Source organism: Chelonia mydas, chromosome 7 (assembly GCF_015237465.2).
Source record: "Chelonia mydas isolate rCheMyd1 chromosome 7, rCheMyd1.pri.v2, whole genome shotgun sequence".
Classification (NCBI taxonomy): Eukaryota; Metazoa; Chordata; order Testudines; family Cheloniidae; genus Chelonia; species Chelonia mydas.
Genome location: NC_057853.1, coordinates 92621297 through 92642683, shown reverse-complemented (window position 1 = coordinate 92642683; position 21387 = coordinate 92621297). Strand labels below are relative to the sequence as shown.

Genomic DNA, 21387 nt, shown 5'->3' with positions numbered 1-21387 from the left:
GACCCCAACTAGCCCCTCCCTCCAGGCTGTAAACTTTGTCCTGTCAGTTTCCTGTGCTATATGGTATCCTTCTGCTTTTTAGATATTAGTAATTGAAATCTTGTCCAAATTTGCACTGGTTGCAACTTACCTCTCCTCCTTCCTACCTTAATAGTCCTTCTTTTAAGACAATTTCATGGTCGCTGTGGGAGTTAAGATTACTGTTACTGAAACTGAACAACTTGTTCAAACTCATTGATGCTTTACAGTCTTGATATATTATCTTCTCACCTACTGCATAATTTACTTATTTTTTTTTCTGTTTATTCAGCAAAGGACAAAATCAGCTCAATTTCAGAATCAACTAGTAGTTTAGTTATTATGCTTTCACAATAATCCACCAGTTAGGATAGTTGAGATGTGGTGTTTTTTTTTTTAAGTCAGTTTGATTAATATAAGAGCGTAGACAGACTTAAGTGCTGACAGAGTGTTTACCATTGTACAAGACACAAAGAAAGATATTGTCCCATGCACTAAGGCTAGCCCTAGAGTTTTTGCCTTGGCAAAGGATGGACACTAATACATTGGAAGATCTAAACAATGGTAACAAGTTTAAAATATTTTAAATAGTGTAGTAAAGCTTGAGGTACAGGAAAAACAGGAAATATACTCCACATTGCTCTGCTCTTGCGTGCCTTATACTTGCCTGTCTAGTCACTCATGTATCTAAAATGATTCCTGTTATGTAATTGCATGTAAATTATATAGCATTTAAAATGCAGGCTCTTCAGATTAGAGTGAGTGTCTATCTTTGTATTGTACGTCTGACTCAAATAAGTCTTGTGTATGGGCAGTCTCTCGGTGCTGCCACTGTCTGCCATAATGCAGTCTGAAAAAAATAGAGTTAGTGCTATTAACCAAAATAAAGTCAGGCATAGTCTACAAGAATAAATATACTGTCAAAATATGCAAAGCAATTTAGAATTTGCTTTATTTGGTGGTTTGAAGGAATTGGCTTTTCTTAACGTGTCCGCCTTAGCACTGTGTTCCGCTAAAAATAAGTGACTGGGTAATTACAACACAAATGGTTCTAATTCTGTCAGTTTTGTTGCTGAAAGTAAGTCATTTGAAGGCTGTTGGGTTTATTTTTTTTCCCCCTTGCTGTAGCTTTCTGGATTCTGATACAGTAACTCCTCACTTAACATCATCCTGGTTGACGTTGTTTCGTTGTTACATCACTACATCGCTGATCTATTAGAGAACAAGCTCGTTTAAAGTTGTGCAATGCTCCCTTATAATGTTGTGCAGCTGCCTGCCTTGTCCACTACTTGCAGGATTCTCTGGAAGAGCAGCCTGTCCTCATGGGGGGTTGGAACCAGGGTGAGCCAGCAGCCCCCCTATCAGTTCCCCATAGTTCCCTGTAAGTAGGTGTGCGTCTGGGCTCCCACCCAGCAGGCTATCAGTTGCCACAGTTCAGGTGTCCCTCCCCCCACTGCTGTGTATTGCTTCGGTCCTCTGCCTTGGAGCTGCTCCCGGGAGCCTCCTGCTTGCTGGGCGCGGAGTGGGGGGGAAGAGGGGTGCTGTTGTCGGTGTCCCCCTTCCCTCGCTCCTGTACCCCATCTCCACAGAGCAGGGGTGGGGGACACATGACAGAGCTCAGGATGGAGGGAGCTTGCTGGAAGCTGATCTACTTAAAAGGTACTTAAAGTGGGGTCAGTGTACTTAAAGGGGCACCGCATGTCTGTCACACGCACGCACCCCCCAGCACTTTGGAAAGTCAGCGCCTGTGCATGTGCTGTCTGGAGGAGGGAGTGGTGCATTCCACCGGGATAGGGTGGGTTCATCATCACATTCAGTTTCTGTAAGGAAGTGTTTGCAGCCACTGCCGTGCGCCTGTTGTGTTTCTTCCCTCCTGCCTCAATGCATGCTGCCTTGTAGAGTGTGAGGCTACATTAACAACATGTTAATCCTTGAGGGCTCAGCCGAGTGCTAGTTCATCATTTAGCAGCAAGGCATTCCCTGGGAAATATCTCACCATCTTACTCCATCACCTCAAGCAACCTTCATAATCATCATTGCTGTCTACAGTATTAAATTGTTTGTTTAAAACTTATACTGTATATTTTTATAATGTCTTTTGTCTGGCAAAAAAAATTTCTATGGGACCTAGCCCCCCCATTTACATTAATTCTTATGGAGAAATTGGATTCGCTTAACATCGTTTAGCTTAAAGTGGCATTTTTCAGAAACATAACTACAACATTAAGCAAGGAATTACTGTCATTACATACTTTCAGTTCTGTGTGTCTGAGTTCATGGACTAATGTTTGTTCCAAAGACACAATTCCTAGTGAAATCTTACTGTACTGTGACAGATTCATCAGGAATTAGCAAAGCTGATGTCTGTTAGCTTCTTTACACTGGCTGAAAAAAAGATTGTTTTAGTTTTTTTTAAAAAAAATCCTTAGAAGTAACTATTAGAATTAAACTGAAGACCAGAAGCAGCAGGTTCTCCTTATGCCATGGATGAGTCCGAGGGGAGCAGAGTCTTGTTTAAAAGAAAAGTTGTGATATCCTTATCTTTTTGTTAGCAAATGTTGTGGTTGTATGCAGGTAATCCTGTTTCTTGGTTGTTTGATTGTAACTGTAAAATTAACTTTATTTTCTGTTTAACTATCTGCTGTTCTTTCTAGGTGTTTATTTGTTTCATTAAGATATATTAGAGTATCTGTGCACCATGTTGAATAAGGACATCCTTTCAATTCTAAAGTGTCACAGTATGGGAATCCATAGTCAAGGCCTGGTGTCCCACGCAGCACATTAGATCTAAAATTATATTTTAAAGATCCAGAATTTCTTCTTGGAGTGCTTGCTCATGTAGATTCCATTCTAGGTGTGTGCACGCCCACATGCTCAGTCATTGGAGATGTTTGCCTTAGTGGTATCTGTAGGGTCAGCTGTGGTGCCCCCTTAACTGCCGCACCCACGTGCTGGTATATAGGCACTGCAGACCCTACGCTCTCTCACTTCCTTCTTACCACCCATAACGGTTAGTCGGAGAGCTTAGGTTACACCCTGCAGTTCATGGCTGACCCTCCCTCCCATCCCTCTTCAGGGATCCTTCTCATGAGCAATTTCTCTTCCAAGAGGTCAAGAATCTTCTGCACCTGGGTGGAGGAGGTCCCTCCCACTACTTCCTGATCCTTAAAGCAAAAGGGGGCCTCAGACCCATCTTGGACCTGTGTCGTCTTAACAAGTCAAAGTTTCGCATGGTCTCCCTGGCCTCCATCATTTCCTCCCTGGACCTGGGAGACTGGTACACCGCCCTCGACTTAAAGGACACGTATTTCTACATTTCCATTTTCTCGGGGCCCAGGTGCTTCCTTCGTTATACACCGGGCCAGCAGCATTTCCAATTCATGGCATTGCCATTTGGTCTTTTGTCAGCCCTGAGAGTGTTCATGAAGGGCATAGCACCAGTGGCCACTTATCTGAGGCACTGGAGTGTTCAGATTTATCCGTATCTCAACAACTGGCTAATAAAGGGTCAGTCCCTGGATCAGGTGCATCAGCATTTCGATCTGGTTGTTCCACCTGTTGTGAACTGGATCTGTTAATAAACGAGAAAAAGTCTACCTTAAGTCCAATGCAATGCATAGAATTCATTGGAGCAGCCCTCAACTCGGCTCAGGCCAAAGCCTTCCTCCCCGAGGCTTGGTTCTAAGCCATGGTGGACCTCATCTTGTGCATGTAAGCCCACCCTCTCACCACCGCCTGCACTTAGGTGGTCCAACATGTGCAGCTCCGCCTCAGGCCCGTGCAGGCGTGGCTGGCATCGGTCTGTGCCCTCAACAGACACAGCATGGACTGGGTGGTGAGGGTCCCAGACCACATGCTGTCGTCATTCACCTGGTGGCAGAATCCTGCATCGGTGTTGGAGGGATTGGCTTGGCTGCTGCACGCTTAAATGCGGAGGAGCAGGAGTGTTCGGCCGGTGTCCAACAGGCCCTGTTGGGCAGCAGAAAGCCCTCCACGAGAGCAACCTGCCTGGCCAAAGGAAAACGGTTTGCTGCTTGGACCTCGGATAAAAGGCACTCAGCCTGAGTGGACCTCTCTGCAGTTAATCCTGGACTACCTTCTGCATTTCAAGCTCCAAGGCCTGTCCCTTTTATCTATCAAGGTCCACTTGGCCACTATCTTGGCCTTCCATCAGCTGCTCGAAGGTAGGTCGGTTTTTGCCCAGGACATGACTGCCAGGTTCCTCAGGGGCCTCGAGCGCCTCTACACATACATCAGGAAACCCGTCCCTCCGTGGGATCTGAATCATGTGCTGTCGTGGCTTACTGGGCTCCCCTTCAAGCCTCTGGCTTCCTGCTCTCTCCTTCGCCTTTCCCGGAAGGTCGTGTTCTTTGGTTGCAATAACATCTGCCTGCTGGGTTTCTGAGATTAAGGTGCTTATCTCGGAATCACCCTATACGGTCTCTTACAAAGACAAGATCCAGCTGCGGTCTTACCCAGCTTTCCTGCCCAGGGAGGTCTCACAGTTTCATATGGGCCAGGACATTTACTTACCTGTTGTTGTTTGTTGTTGTTGTTGTTGTTTTTTCCAAAGCCACATAAGTCGGAGGAGCGTAGGTTGCATTCCCTAGATGTCAGAAGGGCATTTTCCTTCTACGTTGAAAGGACCAAGCCATTCCGCAAGTCAACGCAATTGTTTGTCGCTGTGGCCAACAGGATAAAAGGTCATGCAGTGTCCACTCAAAGAATTTCTTCTTGGATCACTGCCTGCATTCACTGCTGCTATGGTCAGGCACAGGTGTCGTCTCCAACAATTGTCACCACCCACTCAACCAGAGTGCAAGCCTCTTCAGCAGCTTTTCTAGCTCAAGTGCCTATCCAGGACATCTGTAGGGTGGCCATCTGGTCGTCCGTCCACACATTCGTGTCCCATTATGCACTTACCTAGCAGGCCTGGGATGATTCTGGCTTTGGTAGAGCAGTACTGCAAGCTGCTAAACTGTGAACTCTGAGCCCACCTCCACTGATGATGCTTATGAGTCACCTAGAATGGAATCGACATGAGCAAGCACTCAGAGAAGAAAAAACACTTACCTACCTTTCATAACTGTTGTTCTTTGAGATCTGTTGCTCATGTTCATTCCATTACCCACTCTCCTACCCCTCTGTCGGAGTTGCTGGTAAGAAGGAACTGAGAGGACGTAGGGTCAGCGGCACCTATATACCAGTGCATGGGTGCTGCACTCAAGGGGGCGCCACAGCCGACCCTACAGATATCGCTAAGGCAAAAATGTCTGACTGTGCACGCACACGTCTAGAATGGAATGACCAACACATCTCGAAGAGCAACAGTTACGAAGGATAGGTAACCATTTTTTATATGGTGCTACTTCCCAACCCACTTTCCTTTTATTTGGAGCTCTCCAGTTTAGACCAACATCACTTTAGCTGTAAGAAGAACAAAAGGACCGGGAGGGCCCTAGGAGTCCCACTATAGCATACTGTAAGAGTGGGAGGTGTTGTGGCTGATCACCAATTTAACACTTCTCTGAGCCATTGCTTCAGTCTTTGTGTATTACTTGTTTTGTATTGGTATGTCATTAATCTGCTTGTTGTGCAGATTTTATTTTAAGAAGTCTCAAAGATACTATACAGTTGAAAGGATAATTTTATGGAACTTTCACTTATACCTATTGAGCAATTAGGAAAATTTCATCTTGGTATGATCTGCTGCATAGTAAAACCAGATTTCAAAGACTTGATTATTGGCATTCTTCATCTAGAAATTTCTAGAAGATTTTACAATATACATTGATATATTAGTGCTCCCAGTGTATTTCAATAGAATTTAAGAACAGAATTAGTCTTCAAACCTCATGCAGATACTACTGTTAAAAATATTATACCAAAGGCAAATTGACTACATTCAGTAGTATTTGAAGAGTAATTACAGCATACATAATCTTTATTTAGTGTGTTAAAAGCAGAGTGATTTATTTGGGAAGGTCCTTTTACATGCTTTTTAAAATATGTAAAATGTAAATCTAGTCCTAGTTCATTCCAAACATGGTGAGTCTGAAAGCAACACCAGATATTCTCAGAAACTCTTCTCCTTTCTGTCTGTGCACACACCTGTCTATGGCCTCTTTGGGTATGTCTACGTTGTGATAAGACCTATGGCACAGCCATGACTGCCCCAGATCAGCTGACTCAGGCTTGGATTGCAAGCCTTTAGAATTGCAGTGTAGCTGTTCAGGCTTGGGATAGTGTCCGGGCTCTGGCACCCTCCCCCTCGTGACTCCAGCCTGAGACTGAATGTCAACTCTGCAGTTTTGTAGCCCTGTAGCCTGAGCCCCATGAGCCCAAGTCTGCTGACCCATGCCACCCCGCAGGCCTTTTATGGTAATATGGACATATTCTTAGGTTTGTTTCAGCTTTGTTGTGGCTCTTCCTGGTATACAAACTCTTGCAGGTGGAAGAAAGTGCACATGAGCACCCCCACACATTGAACAGTGCTGGGGAACAATATTGTCATGCGGTGCATCAGTCTGGAAATAGAGTTGACCATCAACAAAACAGTGAAACTGCTTATTCACACAGTGCTATTAGAGGCACAAAATAAAGTGCAGGGAGGAAAAAGGTGTTTCTCCAATCTTGGAGTCATTTCTAACAAGTATGCCATTTTCCATTAGTAAGGAGACTTCAAATTGACAATGTCTTTCTGACGGTCCTCTCAAATTGAAATAGAAGCAGTCTGAGGTCAGAGTTTGAAATACTATTTAAATTGTATCTACGGTAATTTTCTTCCTCTGAAATGCTAAGTACATTTAAAAAAAAAAAAATCCCAAGCTCCCAGAAATGTTAGATGTAGCTGTACAATGGGAGGGCTAGGTCATTAAAAATTGTTGCTTGTGCACATACAGAAGACCATGTAACACTTTATTGGAATCACATAAAACATGTTACGTCTGATTATCAGATGAAGTACCAGGTAAAGTTGTGTGTGGTCTGTGTACACATTATTGTAACCAGAGTTTCTGTTAATACTATTAGAGCTATTGCCCCCTTGACTGAAATTTCCTCCTTTTTAAAGAATACCTGATGTGTTTTGAGTCTGACTTTTTCACATGCTCAGGGTCTAACTGATCACCATGATCAGGGTTGGGAAGAAATTTCCCCCCACGTCAAATTGACAGGGACCTAGGGCTTTTTAGCCTTCTGTGACATGGGGCAGGGGTCACTTGCTAGGATCATCTGGGTATATCTCACTAAATCAGTTCATTTCAGGGGCCTTGGGGATTGGTGCACCTCAGTCCCTCCTGTTCTCTATCTGTGGCGCACAATAGTCTCCTGAGGGCTGTAATACTTTGGTCTAATTCTGGTTGTTTGACTTGTGGTAGGGGTGGCATTTAGTGGCCTGTGATATAGAGGGGGTCAGACTAGATGTTCTGGTGGGCCCACCCTGGCCTTAAACTCTGATTGTGACTCTAAAGTCTGCTAAATTAATCAGTTTACTCAATAATATACAATTGTTGATTTTTTTATTACAATATCCTTTTTGAAACATCCTTCTCCTTTCTATTGTAGGTCCAGTTGTTTATGTCTTGGACCTTGCAGATCGGCTGATCTCAAAGGCATGTCCATTTGCTGCAGCAGGAATAATGGTGGGCTCTATCTACTGGACAGCTGTCACCTACGGAGCTGTGACAGTGATGCAGGTTCAAATTCACTTTTTTCTTACATGTTACTACTTTTGAAATAATTTTCTTAAAATTCTCTTAGCTGAATTTTTTCCTTTTGTATTTTAAAACTGGTGATAGTTTAGAGCTGAAACAGCCACAGCTTTAGAAACATACATCCAGCTGAGTGTGACACAGAGTAACTCGTGTCATCTATTCTTTAGTTCAGAGGCAATGATTTCTTGACATATGAAAGGACTGTAAAAGCACCGTTGGTAGAAGATTCTAAAAACAGTAGCCTGATACTGATGTGTACAACAGGGATTCCAACTATCTCCTATTTTAACTTGCATGAAGAGAACTTTTTGACCATTTCCATCATCATCATCATGATGACAAGACCACAGGGATGCGGTCTCCTTGCAGATTCAGCACTACCCACCTCAGTCTCTGGCTAGGTCCTTAAGATGGTCTGGCCATGTATTCTATTTATGTCCAGACTTGGCCATGTTGGTTTTGTTCAAACTTTTCTAATGGTGATGGAACTTACAATGTGAATCTTTTATTTTTAGTTGTTGGGTTTGGGTCCAAAGTAATTTTAAAAAAAAATCAGAGCACTGAAAAACTGAAGCATTGGATGGTTTATAGGGTTAGTAACAGAATATCGAGCCTTTCCAGTTGTCTGCTCAAATCCAGTGCATGGTTAATAGTGACTGAAAGCTGTTATTGCTGATGGCTGTTTTCCCATTGTGAAATAAGTTGTCCTTGACCTCAGTCTATTTCCTAGAGAAAAAGTGTCACCTACAAAATCAGTAATAATTGGAAGTCTATAAAGGGGCTATTGATTGAACAGACATGAAAACAAAACTTCATGTTTACTTATGGAATCCTTCCTCTTTACGATTGAGGCCTCGTGGTAAGACAAGGTGGAAAATCCTGCTTTACCATTGCCTTTGTTGTACAAAGGGAACTTAAATCCACTTTCCAGAGCAGAATTGCACTTCATGTAAAACTACAACAAAAAACTCCTAGCATATTGAGAGGTTCCATATTTACTTTCTCCCAGTGACTCCACATCAAGCGTACTCAGTTAAAAGTGAAAAGCTGTTTCTTTTCTATCTGTCATTCCTGCAAACCGGCACTTTAACCATAGCAAAAATGCTGGAGGCTGCTAATCTTGCCTATGTGAGTTTTCCCACAGCATCTACCCCAATTCAACTGAATTGGTGGAAAGTTTTTCTAAAAATGATCTGCGTTAGACAAGACCAAAATGAGCTCTTCCATGGAATTTACAGCCGGAAGGGCCATTATGATCACCTCGTCTGATGACTTAATACAAGCCAAATAATTTTACCCAGTAACTCCTACATCAAGCCCACAATTTGTGATTGAGCTAGATCATTTGTTTTGATTTACTTCAATCTTTATTTACTAAGAGAGGATTCAGAAATTTATTTATGGTAGCTGCTACCGAATATATTGCACAGCATAAACATATAATTTTAAAATGAAGTTGGCAAGCTAGAGAGTCTAAGTGAGTCTTAAGTATTTAACTGGCCACATTAACTATTATAGTTTCTTCCTGGCCTGAACTGTTTTTTGTAGAGTTGCTGTGTACTTTTAAAATCTTTACTGTGCTCCACCTCAGGAGGTGAAACAATTTTGTTGTCATTCCTGTGTATGCTTGTAAGGCCCTTTCAGGATGGAAGGTACTATTTGCATACAGTAAATGGCAGATTCGGGCTCTAATTTTGGATCCCTTTGATGATAGCTGTGCCAGTGTAAAGGGGCTGCATAAACCCAGCAGAAACAGCTACAGCATAGTGGTAGTCCTAAATCTGAATGACGTATGAGTCTAATCCTTAAAACATTGGCTAAATCCCAGGTGTTTAATCTGAACTGGCTAATTTCTTAAGATATATTGTGGTCCTTGATTGGGAGAATGGCTGGTTGGGGGTACTATGCTGGGGGAGCAGTGAGGTTTTTGTTCGCTATAAGGTGAGGCAGTCTAGAATTGTATGAAGAGTGAATTCACACTCACTCCCTTTTCCTCTTCCTAGGCGCCACTTGGTTATGGATAGTGTAACCTCTCTCCTGTTAAGTGTCAGGTCCCTCTCCCTCTGTCTGAGGGCCAGAGGAGAGAAGCACTAAGAGTAAGTCTACACTTAAAACGCTGCAGTGCTTCAGTGTAGACACAACCTATGTCAACGGGAGGGCTTCTCCTGTCAGTGTAGGTACTCCACCTCCCCAAGAGGCAATAGTTAGGTCGACAGAATTCTTCTGTGGACCTAGTGCTGTCTACACCAGGAGTTAGGTCCGTATAGCTATGTGTCTCAGAGATGTGGATTTTTTGCATCCTTGAGAGACATAGCTGTACTGATCCCAGTTTGTAGTGTAGACCAGGCCTAAGTTAGGGCTTGTCTACACTACCATGCAAGGTCGATCTAAGATACGCAACTTCAGCTACGTGAATAGCGTAGCTGAAGTTGACGTACTTAGATCTACTTACCGCGATATCTTCACTGAGGTAAGTCAACAGCTGACGCTTTCCTGTCAACTCCACTTGCGCTCCTTGTTCCGGTGGAGTACTGGAGTCGACGGGAGAGCGCTCAATTTATCGCATCTATACTAGACGTGATAAATCGACCCCTGCTGTATTGATCGCTGCCCGCCGATCCGGGCAGGTAGTGTAGACAAGCCCTGCGTTGCAGATATTCAACTACAGCTGGGTGGGAATCGATATGGAGCAAATAGTGCTACTTCACTGGATTGCTGGGCCAGTAAGAAATAAAGCAGGTAGGCACTTCTGAAACTATTGTAGCCCCAAGGGGAAGGGACATAGTGAACCAGAAGAGAGAGAATAAGAGGCTTGGATCCTTGGGGTGGGAGAGGAAGTTGAGGAGCAGGATAAGAGTCTTCTAGTTAACTCTCAGTTGGGAGGAGGTTGGTCACAAAGCTGAAGACAAATTCTGCATGCATGTCTTTGATGCTCTAAGAATTAATTTACTCATTTAGAATTTTTTGGGCCGCAGTAACTTCAGCTAATATCAGTATTACAGGCTGTGGTGACTGATGACCCTTCAAAAATTTTGGAAGAATAAAGTAGACTTTCATACTTAACTGAAAAAAAAAAAAACACTTCTAGAAGTGCTGTTGAGAGCCACACTGTGGCTAGTTATCCTCACAATATTTTCCTACCTGCCATCACACCCATTCTACTGAAGCTCTATTTCTGTTTTTGTTTTTTTAAGTGATCTTAAACAGTCTGTTCTCTGTGTTGTACCAAATAAAGCCTATGCTGCTTATTTGTTTTGATACAAACATATTAGGACAGCTGGTGTCTAAGACAACCAGTGCTTGTTATATTTCTCGCTTTTGCGCTCTGCATGGACTATCATTTGAAGGTCATGCAAAAGTTCATTCTTTCTAGAGGTGCATCAGTGATGGTAGGAGCCTTGGTCAGTTTTGCCACACAAGACCTAGAGAACAGGTACAATTTTCAAAATTTAATGTCTCTCAGTTCTCAACCTATCAAAAGTCTACTCTCAAGACTGTCTACAAAATTGTGTGTTTTTGAACACGTGCCTGTATCTTAACAAGTATTTAAATCTGAGTAGAGATTTGAGCCTTTTGAATGAATAGAGCATTTCAAGTCTTTTTCTTGTTGAAACAAGACGAGAGCACTTATTCTGACAGTTGGCTTGGCTGGTCTTGACCCACACCAGATAAAATGCAGGACATTAGATACTCTTAAATAGGGACAGTTGGCTTGTGACATGTTGCTAAAAATATACTACTAGTCACTTTTTACCATGAGGCTTAAGTGTGACCTTAATTGTAGTTTTGACACTGCAAAAAATCAGATTTTAGTGTTGCACTAAGAAATTATTTTAAACTGTAAGTAATAAAATTACCAAGTCCAAATAAAGGTAAATCTTTTATTTTAGATTAGTATGTAGCATACAGAATTAGAAGTATAATTGCTGTTTTTGTTGCATGGTATCAGATGTTAACCTTAGTTTTAAAAAATGCTCATTTACATGAGAAGCTGCATGTGCAACTGGTGTTGTCATAGTGGGAAAATAGATTATTTTTTTTATGATGCACAGAGAAGGAATACACATCACTAGTGTGCCCTCTCTCATGCTCTACTTCTAAATAGTATCTCAGGCCATTAATCAGAAAATTCAGCTTTTGATTTGTATTCTTAAATCATAGCGGCTGAGCAATTTTAAATCCCAGAATTAAAATTAATCTTTCCAAAGTTGTGTGGCTTCTGGGGATTTTAGAAAACATGCTATTGTACTATAAGGTAGCTTTAAAATATCTCAGAGACTTTACGTTATTTCTATATAAACATCACTAGGAGTAAGTCTATGGAGAAGCACATCTGCCCCTTTCTGGGTAAGAAGGAGTTAATTATGTAATGACTCACTAATGCAAGATGAGTCAGGCAAGAACTGGAACTGGTAACTCACCAACAGCAAATATGATAAGCAGTGAAGGGCACCCCATGAGAGATTTAAGCTTCAGGCAAAATTTTTAATAGGATTATTTTAAAATTTAGATGCCTAGATAGTTCGATACAAACCAGTAAAATCTTTCAGAACTAGACACTTAAAGTATGTCCACTGCACAATAACCATCTGACACTAAAACTTTTTGAACATTTCACAGGTTGTAGGTCATAAAGAAGGTCTTGATGTCATGGAGAGAGCTGATCCTTTATTTCTTTTGATTGGACTTCCTACCATCCCAGTCATGCTGATACTGGGCAAGATGATTCGCTGGGAAGACTATGTGCTCAGACTGTGGCGCAAATATTCTAACAAACTGCAAATTCTGAATAGTATATTTCCAGGTAATGCAATTAAATCTAAATGAAATATGAAGTCTGTGCTCTGCCCAGGTGAGGTGGGGTATCGAGGGCAGTTTCCCTATCTGTAATGGGGATAATAATGCTCCTTTCCCTCTGACCCTTTGTCTAGTTTATTTTGATTATATGATCTTAAAGGCAGGGACTGTCTCTTACTGTGTGATTGTACAGTGCCTAGCCCAATAGGACCCCGAACTCTGAGGCCTCTATGCTCCATTGTAGTGAAAATATTAAAATAAAAGAACTATAAATGAAATTTTAGTGTGAGAAGCTAAAAGTTGATGCTTAAAAATAATTTCCTCGTTTAATAGAAATAGAATACTTACTGGAGAGAGGGATGCTTTATAATAAAATTGTTAGATTGTAGAAAACTAATTAGATTTGAAAGGGTAGATTCATAATGAAAACAAAGTTTTAAGTCTTCTTTAGTTTGTTAGTTGGTAATATGATTTTTCTCTAGGAATTGGATGTCCTGTTCCTCGTATTCCAGCTGAGGCCAACCCACTAGCAGATCACGTCTCTGCTACTCGTATTCTGTGTGGAGCTCTTGTCTTTCCAACCATTGCCACCATAGTTGGCAAGCTGATGTTCAGCAGTGTTAATTCTAATTTACAGAGGACAATCCTGGTAAGATGATTTAAGAAGAATGTTTTTCAGAAATGGCAATAATAATGGTATATGGAGTTGTAGTAAATATTCTGTGTGAGCAGAAGGTAAAAGGAACATACATGGAAGTAGAATTTAGAATGGTAGTTGACTGATGTGCTTTTTCATAGGATGAGTATTTTCAAGATGCCTTGTCTAGAGCAGCAGTTCTCAAACTGTGGGTTGGGACTCGAAAGTGGGTTGCGACCCCGTTTTATGGGGTCGCCAGAGCTGGTGTTAGACTTGCTAGGGCTGTAGTTGAAGCCTGAGCTCCACTGCCGTGGGCTGGAGCCGAAGCTGAAGGGCTTCAGCCCTGGGTGGTGGGGCTTAGGTTACAGGCCTCCCACCTGGGGTTGAAGTCCTTGGGCTTCGGCTTTGGCTCCCCCTCTCCCCCACCATGGAGCAGTGGGGCTTTGGGCCCTCCTGCGCTGGGTGGTGGGGCTCAGGCTTTGTCCCCCCATGTCCCCGCACCCGGGGCAGCGGGGCTCAGGCTTCAGGTCCCCCCGCTCCTGGGGTCATGTAGTAGTTTTTGTTGACAGAAGGGGATCATGGTGCAATGAAGTTTGAGAACCCCTGGTCTAGACAGTGGGCTGGAATCACCAATGTAATTTAATCTAAAATGGTAAATTAATCTGGACCCAGAATCCTAGACAGGACTTAAAAACAGACAAACAGAAAAAAAAACCTACAAGTCAAAGACCTAAATAAAGTACACAGAGGGTGATGTGGGAGATGATGGGGAGGGGACCCACCAGTGACTTCCAGGGGAAAAGCCCTGGTGAAAGGCCCAGTGTATAGGGTCTGGTCACAGGAATGTGCCTTTTTGTTTCTGAATAGTAAGTGTATAAATTGGACTCCCTTACTGCTTTGGTGTCCAAACAAGAGAGAGAATAATCTCTTCCCCCACCCAAAGCTTGCTGACTGCTGCTGCGGGAGGGAGAGCAGGGAGCTGAGGGATCCTCCATTATGAATAACTCAAGTGCCTGCTGCTTCTGCTCATGACCTCCCCAAAAGCAGCTGTTAATGAAACTGATATGCTTGTCTGTTTCACTCGTTTCTCTGCCACACCAGCCACTATCCTTCTCAATACCAACAGTAAAGTCACTTCAAAGCCTTGTCAATTTTTGTGCTGCTACTTTGGTTTGGGAAAGCTATGACCAACAGCAGCAGAGCCACTAGAACAGACTGAGACTTTGTCTTCATGGGGGGTTTAGCTCACACTGAGTTGACATGCGCTATTTGGTGTACTATATATAAGCCGTACTAATCACGTGCACATGGCTGTGCCCTCTTTCAATTTGCATCATTGTGCACCCATGGCAGTTAACTGCTGTGTAGGAAGTGCGTGGCATGGGAGGGTATGCCATGGTCCTGTGTCTTTGCTGTTGAGCAATGTTCATTCTGGGATTTGTCTCACCTCACGTTGTGGGATGCATAGCAGAAGTCAGGTGGAAGCCAGTAAAATTCTGTGGCTTGAGGTCAGATTAAAAAACCAATCCCATGATTCCACTCTCTCCATCCTATGCTTTGTCTCTTTGTCGGGGGCTAGTGCCATTTTCAAATTGCTGTTGGCCATCATGGACCTAGCAATGCTCTGTGCCACTATGCTGACAACCACAAACACACGGAAGCTGCTTAGGCTTTATTTTGAGCTCTTGAAGCCAAGTGGCTTCAATTTTGGACTTCACCTACCACACCACTGAGCAGACGATGGGACAACTGTAGCTTCAGCAATAGCAGAGGAAGAAGAGGAGGACACTGAACTACTACTACATGAGCTGTTCCTGGAGCAGCTTTACACAGTGCAGCGCCATTGCTGGGCTTGGGAACCCAGCATCAATCCCTGGGAAAGGATTGTTCTGCAGATCTGGGATGACCAGGAATAGGGAGAGAATTTCAGGATACTGAAGGTTTTTGTTTTTTTTTTTTTTTTTTTTAAATCTGTGCTGAACTAGCCCCAGAGCTACAGCCTTGTCCCCGTGAGTCCCGCGCTTCCAGGCTGTTTGTCAGCCTCAGAGGCTTACTGTGATCCTCCACATAGCTCTTCTCTCTCTGGGGCCAGGGTACAGTTTACTGAGCCCTTTTCATCATAAGCCAGCAAGGAGGTTGGTGAGAGAACTCTCAGTCTCTGTTGTCCCTGTGGGCTTATTCCAGAACAGTTTAGCCTCCTGTCTTGACAGGGACCTGTCTTCCCCCCCCCCAGGAGGTGTTTCTGTAGTGGCTGGTTGGGGGGAACCCGGGTCCGCCCTCTACTCCGGGTTCCAGCCCAGGGACCCTAATGGCAACAGCTATTGGCAGCCAACCTTTCCCTGCCAGAGTTGCTACATTTCCTTGGGCCACTTCCCCACAGCTCCCCCGCTTCTCTCTCTTAACGTGTTCTTCACCCTTACCTTTGGGCTCCCTTTCCAGTGGCTTGAGGGTGTCTTCATTACCCAGCCCTTTAGCTGTACTTACTCTCCTCTGGCTCCTGGGCTCTCCTCGGTCTGACTGGAGTGAGCCCTTTTAAGCCAATGGGGCCTTAATTGGAGTCAGGTGTTCTCATTAGCCTAATGGGTTCAACTCACTCTTTGCAGGCAAATTGAAGTCATGTGTCCACCCTAGCCTGGAGCAGCCCCTGCTCTGGTCAGTCAGGGAACAGAAAACTGCTTATCCAATGGCCAGTATATCTGCCTTCTACTACTCTGCTGTACCCAACTGGCCTGGGTCTATCACACAACATACAGTGCCCTGTACCCATGGAGAAGCTGGTCACCATTGCCATCTGTAAGTTGGTCCCCTCTAAAGGTTGCTTGTTCATAGTCAACCCAATTTTGGTGTAGGGAGATGGACTGTTGAGGCTGTTGTCATGCAAGTATGTGGTGCCATGCATAAGGTACTGTTGCACCAGGTTATAAAGGTTGGTGGTAATGCTCAGGAGATCGATGGCTTTTCACACATGGGGTTCCCGAACTGTATTGGGGCAGTTCATGGGATCCATGTGCCTATCGTTTGCTCCGTCCACCAGGCCTCTCAGCGTTTATAAACTGAAAGGGTATTGCTCCATGGTGCACCAAGGGCTGGTTGACCACCATATCAGGTTTACAGTAATAAATGCAGGATAGTCTGGAAAGGTCCACGATGCTAGGATCTTTCAGAACTGAGCTTTGTTTACCTTAAGGAATAAAGGACATTTTCCCCCACTATGGACATTATCCTGGGAGACCTGCCTTATCCGCTTCCCTGGTTAATGAAGGCATTCACTGGCTTCTGGGACAGAAGGACAGAACTGTTTAATTATCCCCTCAAGTTGCAGAATGACAGTGGAGCATGCATCTGAAAGGAAGATGGTGCAGTTTATGGGCTAGGTTGGAAGTTGTAAGAAAAACCTTGCCCAAGAAGATAGCTGCATGTTGTATTTTGCACAATATTTCTGAGAGTAAGGGAAAAAGCATTAATGGCTGGTGGGAGGCTGAGGTGCAGAGACTTGCTCCAACTTTTTGAACAGCCAGCATTTAGAACAGAGGTGGGCAGCCTGTGGCTCTGGAGCTAAATGCGGCTCTTCAGAGGTTAATATGCGGCTCCTTGCGTAGGCGCCGACTCCGGAGCTGGAGCTACAGGCGCCAACTTTCCAATGTGCTACAGGGCGCTCACATGCTCAACCCCTGGCTATACCCCAGCCCCACTCCACTCCTTCCCCTGAGTCTGCCACACCCTTGCTCCTCCTCCCCTACCCCGAGCCTCCTGCACATGACAAAACTGCTGATCGCGGGAGGCAGGAGGCACAGGGATGGAGACTTAGGTGCTGATCAGCGGTGCTGCTGGCGGGTAGGAGACACTAGGGGTTAGGGGAGGAGCTGACGGGGGGCTGCTGATGTATTACTGTGGCTCTTTGGCAATGCTCATTGGTAAATTCTGGCTCCTTCTCAGGTTCAGGTTGGCCACCCCTGCTCTAGAATATGGAAACGGCGAGGCAGTACTGTCAGGGTTGCATACTGCTCTTACTTTGAGTCTCAGGCCTGACAAAGTGCAGCTGTACATCTAGCTGTTATCCTAGGCAGGAGTGAGCAGAATGGAGTGTGAGAATTGCAGGCTCTTTGATGGGTGGTAGAAGTGGCACGTTGTGGAACTCCTTATTGTATCTTAGGAATGCAAAATTTACTTTTTTTTGTATGTATCATGCATTGTGGACTCTCTATGAATGAATTTTTAATGGACTGTATTATTAAACAGCTTGTTACATAACACCCATAAATAAAGCTTTAATTAAAACAACAATGAAACTGATCTTTAAAGCGGTGATCTCCAAACTTTTGAGGGTCATGCCCCCCTTACTCTTGTCCCCGCCCCTCTCCCCCAGGGCCAGGGCCAGGAGTGAGGCTACGGCTGCGGGGGGGAACGCGGACAGGAGTTAAGGAGGTGGGGGCTGGAGCTGGGGATGGGTCTGGAGTCCGGAGTGGGGCCTGGGACGAAGCCATGGCCAGAGGGTGGAGGCAGCAGCTGGGCCCGCAGCCGGATATAGCTCTGCTCCCCGCCTCAGCCTTGGCCTTGGTCCTGGCCCCATGCCAGTTTTTAAAAGGTTGGCGGGGGCATCCAGTCAATTTGACCCTAGAGCAGTGGAAAGCACTCAGATAAAGAGATATATACCTGTCTGGTTTTTTCCACTCCATGCATCTGATGAAGTGGGTTTTAGCCCACAAAAGCTTATGCCCAAATAAATTTGTTAGTCTCTAAGTGCTAGAAGTACTCCTCGTTTTTCTGATACAGACTAACATGGCTACCACGCTGAAACCTATCTCCACAAAAGACATCTGCAAAGGAGTGGGGGAGAGCAGTTTGAGGACTTTCAAAGCAGTGCATGGCCCTAACTCAATTCACATTGAACTCAGTATGGTTTGAAAGAGGACTCCAAGGCTTGCATTAAATGCAAAGTTAGTGCACTCTAACGAATTGCATCTTATGTACGCAGGCATTTTCACACCAGAATAACTCGAGTTAGTGTGGACTAAACCCCCTGTGTGGAAAAGACCTAGAGAAGATCACTTGAGATCTGTTCATGTGTTGGAAGGGTTTTTACAAGCATGAGGACTAAAGCCATATCTTTAATGAAAACTTAAGTTTTACAGAAATTGATGTTTTTTGATCCCTTCTGTATTTGCCAGAGGAAGTTCCCTAAACGCCCTTAAAAAGTGGATTTTGCAAGTTCTGATTAGTTTTTAGTAGGACTGTTAATTAGTGTGTTTATTATATATTCTGGGAAAATGTCTCATTTTTGTTATTTAATATGATGGGTTTTTATTTTTTGTCAAAACTCATAAGTGAATAAAAGTTTCCAAAATTATTTATAAACCCAGCATGTAATCTTTATGTAACATGAACATCTGTAGTATTGTATTGTGACAGAAAATTTGCCTCATGTGTTCATTCATAATTGCCCTAATTAGCTTAACTTCAAAGGAAATATTTCTTGATTATTTTTTGACCTTTTTTACAACTAAGAAGAAAACTATGATAAGATGTGATACTGAACTTGTTCTGTAAGTCTTAAAAATTTCTCTTTATTTCAGGGTGGAATTGCTTTTGTTGCTATAAAAGGAGCTTTTAAAGTTTACTTCAAACAGCAGCAATATTTACGTCAAGCTCACCGCAAAATTTTAAATTACCCTGAGCAAGAAGGAGCATAAGGCTGTGATCTCCAGTTGTCATACAATCTCATCTACCAGATTCTCTTGATGTATAGATTCCATCGTTATTGCACAGTAGTGGAGAATTGTGATAAGTGGCTGCTCCTATTTTTTCTTCAAATATAATAAAGCACTTTCTTGTGGCAGGGTAAATCCGCTCAGTAATCACTGAACCTAAGAATGTGATTTGTTTTCATTTTTGTATATTTCCTTTGAGAGGCAGGCATCTGAATCATACCACATATGCTGAATTAAAAAAAAATGAAATTGTGCAGTTACTCATCAATGCACAGACTGTATCCAAATCCATTTTTTGTACACTTAATAAAGTATCTGCACAATATTTGCATACACAGACCATCCAATTCAACACTAAGGATACCACAGAGGGATTTTTTTTTTTAAGAAATTTTGTTTGAGTAGGTTATTGCCAAGGAGAAATTTTTCTTGGATTTTAGCCAATAAGGATTCCCTTGTTCGCAGCTGAAGCTCTGCAATAGATGTAAAATAAGAGGCCGAAAATGTACACAAAACATTGGATAGACCAGCAGAAGACTGATCCTTTTCTAAAGGGTCCACATAAGCCAACTTTGACCACCTAGAGTATGAGCTAGTACATGGCTTCCAGCTAATTTTGCTACTATCTAATTGTATTGTCTGCAGTGTCTAGTATTGCTATGTCATGGCTCCTTTGCTGTCTTGTAACTATTATTATTACATCCACCTCTGGAGAAATTATTTGGGAAAGTGAATTTCAATCACTTATTTTTGTAATTAGAACAGCTGTTTAGTAATAGTAGATTGTATTTTGAGAGTTCCTTTGTGATTATGCAATTAACTACTCAAATTATAGTAGAGACTAGCGAGCATTGGACAATGAGAAGGTAACTTGATTCTCAGTCAGTACACAGACTAAAGGATAAAACAATTCTCTAATTAAGATAATTGATTGCAACAGTAAAAGCCTATTGTAAAAATGCAGTTTTTAGTGTCATGGCAAAAAAGGTAGACACTAGCACTTAAGCAGTAATTTTACTTGTTCATAAATCCACATTTTTCAATTGAAATTAGCAATTACTAATTACAATGTTAGTGTTAATTCTGAGTCCTGTTTGACAAACAATGTGGCCATTTCATATTAATGCAAGACTTAGCCTGGATTTACAGTAATTGCAGTTCTCTGTGCATAACAGTTGAATGATTTTTTTTTTTAAAGTTCTGATTCTTAAAGTTGTTTCCTTTTTTTTTTTATTATTATTCATGATAGTATGTCAAATGCATGGAGAAGGGTAAGCATTCCTCATAGTGAAGTATTAGTAAGTAAATGTTGCTTTTCACCACAAATGAAGCAACTATAGAGTGGACTTCATGTCTGATTGCAATAATGTATGTTAGTGACACTTAAAAATGTGGTACCTTTTTTATGTGTTACCTTAAATATTGAGAATGTAGTATTTTAGAAATGTATAAAAAGTATATACGATGGCCAACAAGTATTCAGAAACTACAGTTGTTGAAAATTATACATGCATAGCTGATTTGAGATTCTTGCTAAAATTATTGATAAATTACTATAATCTTGTAAATCTGCTGATTATGTTGGTCTCAAAGATTGGTCTGACTTTTTTATATATTTATGTACACAGCAGCAGCCTCTGATTTTCTGTAATATAAGTTTTCAAACAGTGTAATACATATTTCTTGCAGAATTCCTCATTACAAGGAGAAGGCTTTTCAGTGGTCTTCACTGTATAGATTTCCAACCACTTTATAACTGTTTTTTAAAGTCTCACGCAGAATTTAATAGTGCAAATTATTTGTTTTGACATTTTGTTCCGTAGGAAAGCTGTCTTCTTTGAAAACTGAACCTGTTGTACATCAGATGATTATAAAAGGAGTATAAAATGATTTAAACTTAGTGGCAGAGAGTTACTACTTTTGTTGCTGTATTGTAAAATCTTGTTTTTAGTATTAATTATAACCACATTGGATTAGGTTGAATAAATATTTTTACATTATTTAGGTGTATTTTGTCCATTGAAACAAATAGTGCCAAAGCCTATGACAGAAGTAAGTTTTAAAATTGATAACTATTGAATCAAAAAGTAGTATACCATTTCTTTTAAGTAGACACACCATCGTTAACATTATGGAATTTTTTAAGAAATACTCTCTTTTGGGGGGCGGGGGAGAATGGAGACCTAACTTTGAAGGTTCCATTTAGTTTGTGATTGAATTTTAAGCATTTCTCTTTCTCTCATTAATCAGTTATCAATAAATGATGAGTGCATCATCTGAAATCTGCCTGTTTTTATAAAATCAAAGCCATTACTCTGATTTGAAGGACTTAGGATAACACTGATTTGGGATTGGGTGGGACTGGATGGCTCTGGATTGGTAGTGTAGTACAAAATCTACTGCTCAGTGAGGGAGGAGGATAGTGTGAGAAGACCTGAAACCCATACTAGCTAGTGATCAATTTGCATCCCACTACTTTCAGAGCAAGGAGCACTGGCTGACAGCATTCCAG

General features: G+C 42.5%; 1 protein-coding gene across 1 annotated transcript in view; it reads left to right on the top strand.

The window, feature by feature from the left end:
• MARCHF5 (membrane associated ring-CH-type finger 5) overlaps positions 1 to 21157 on the top strand; it is a 71040-nt gene extending 49883 nt beyond the window's left edge. The window contains exons 3-6 of the mRNA XM_007053011.4: positions 7585 to 7715; positions 12354 to 12537; positions 13013 to 13179; positions 18741 to 21157. Coding sequence (XP_007053073.3) covers positions 7585 to 7715; positions 12354 to 12537; positions 13013 to 13179; positions 18741 to 18857 — 599 coding nt within the window. The 3' untranslated portion in view covers positions 18858 to 21157. The remainder of the gene's footprint in view (positions 1 to 7584; positions 7716 to 12353; positions 12538 to 13012; positions 13180 to 18740) is intronic.
• The last annotated feature ends 230 nt before the right edge of the window (positions 21158 to 21387 follow it).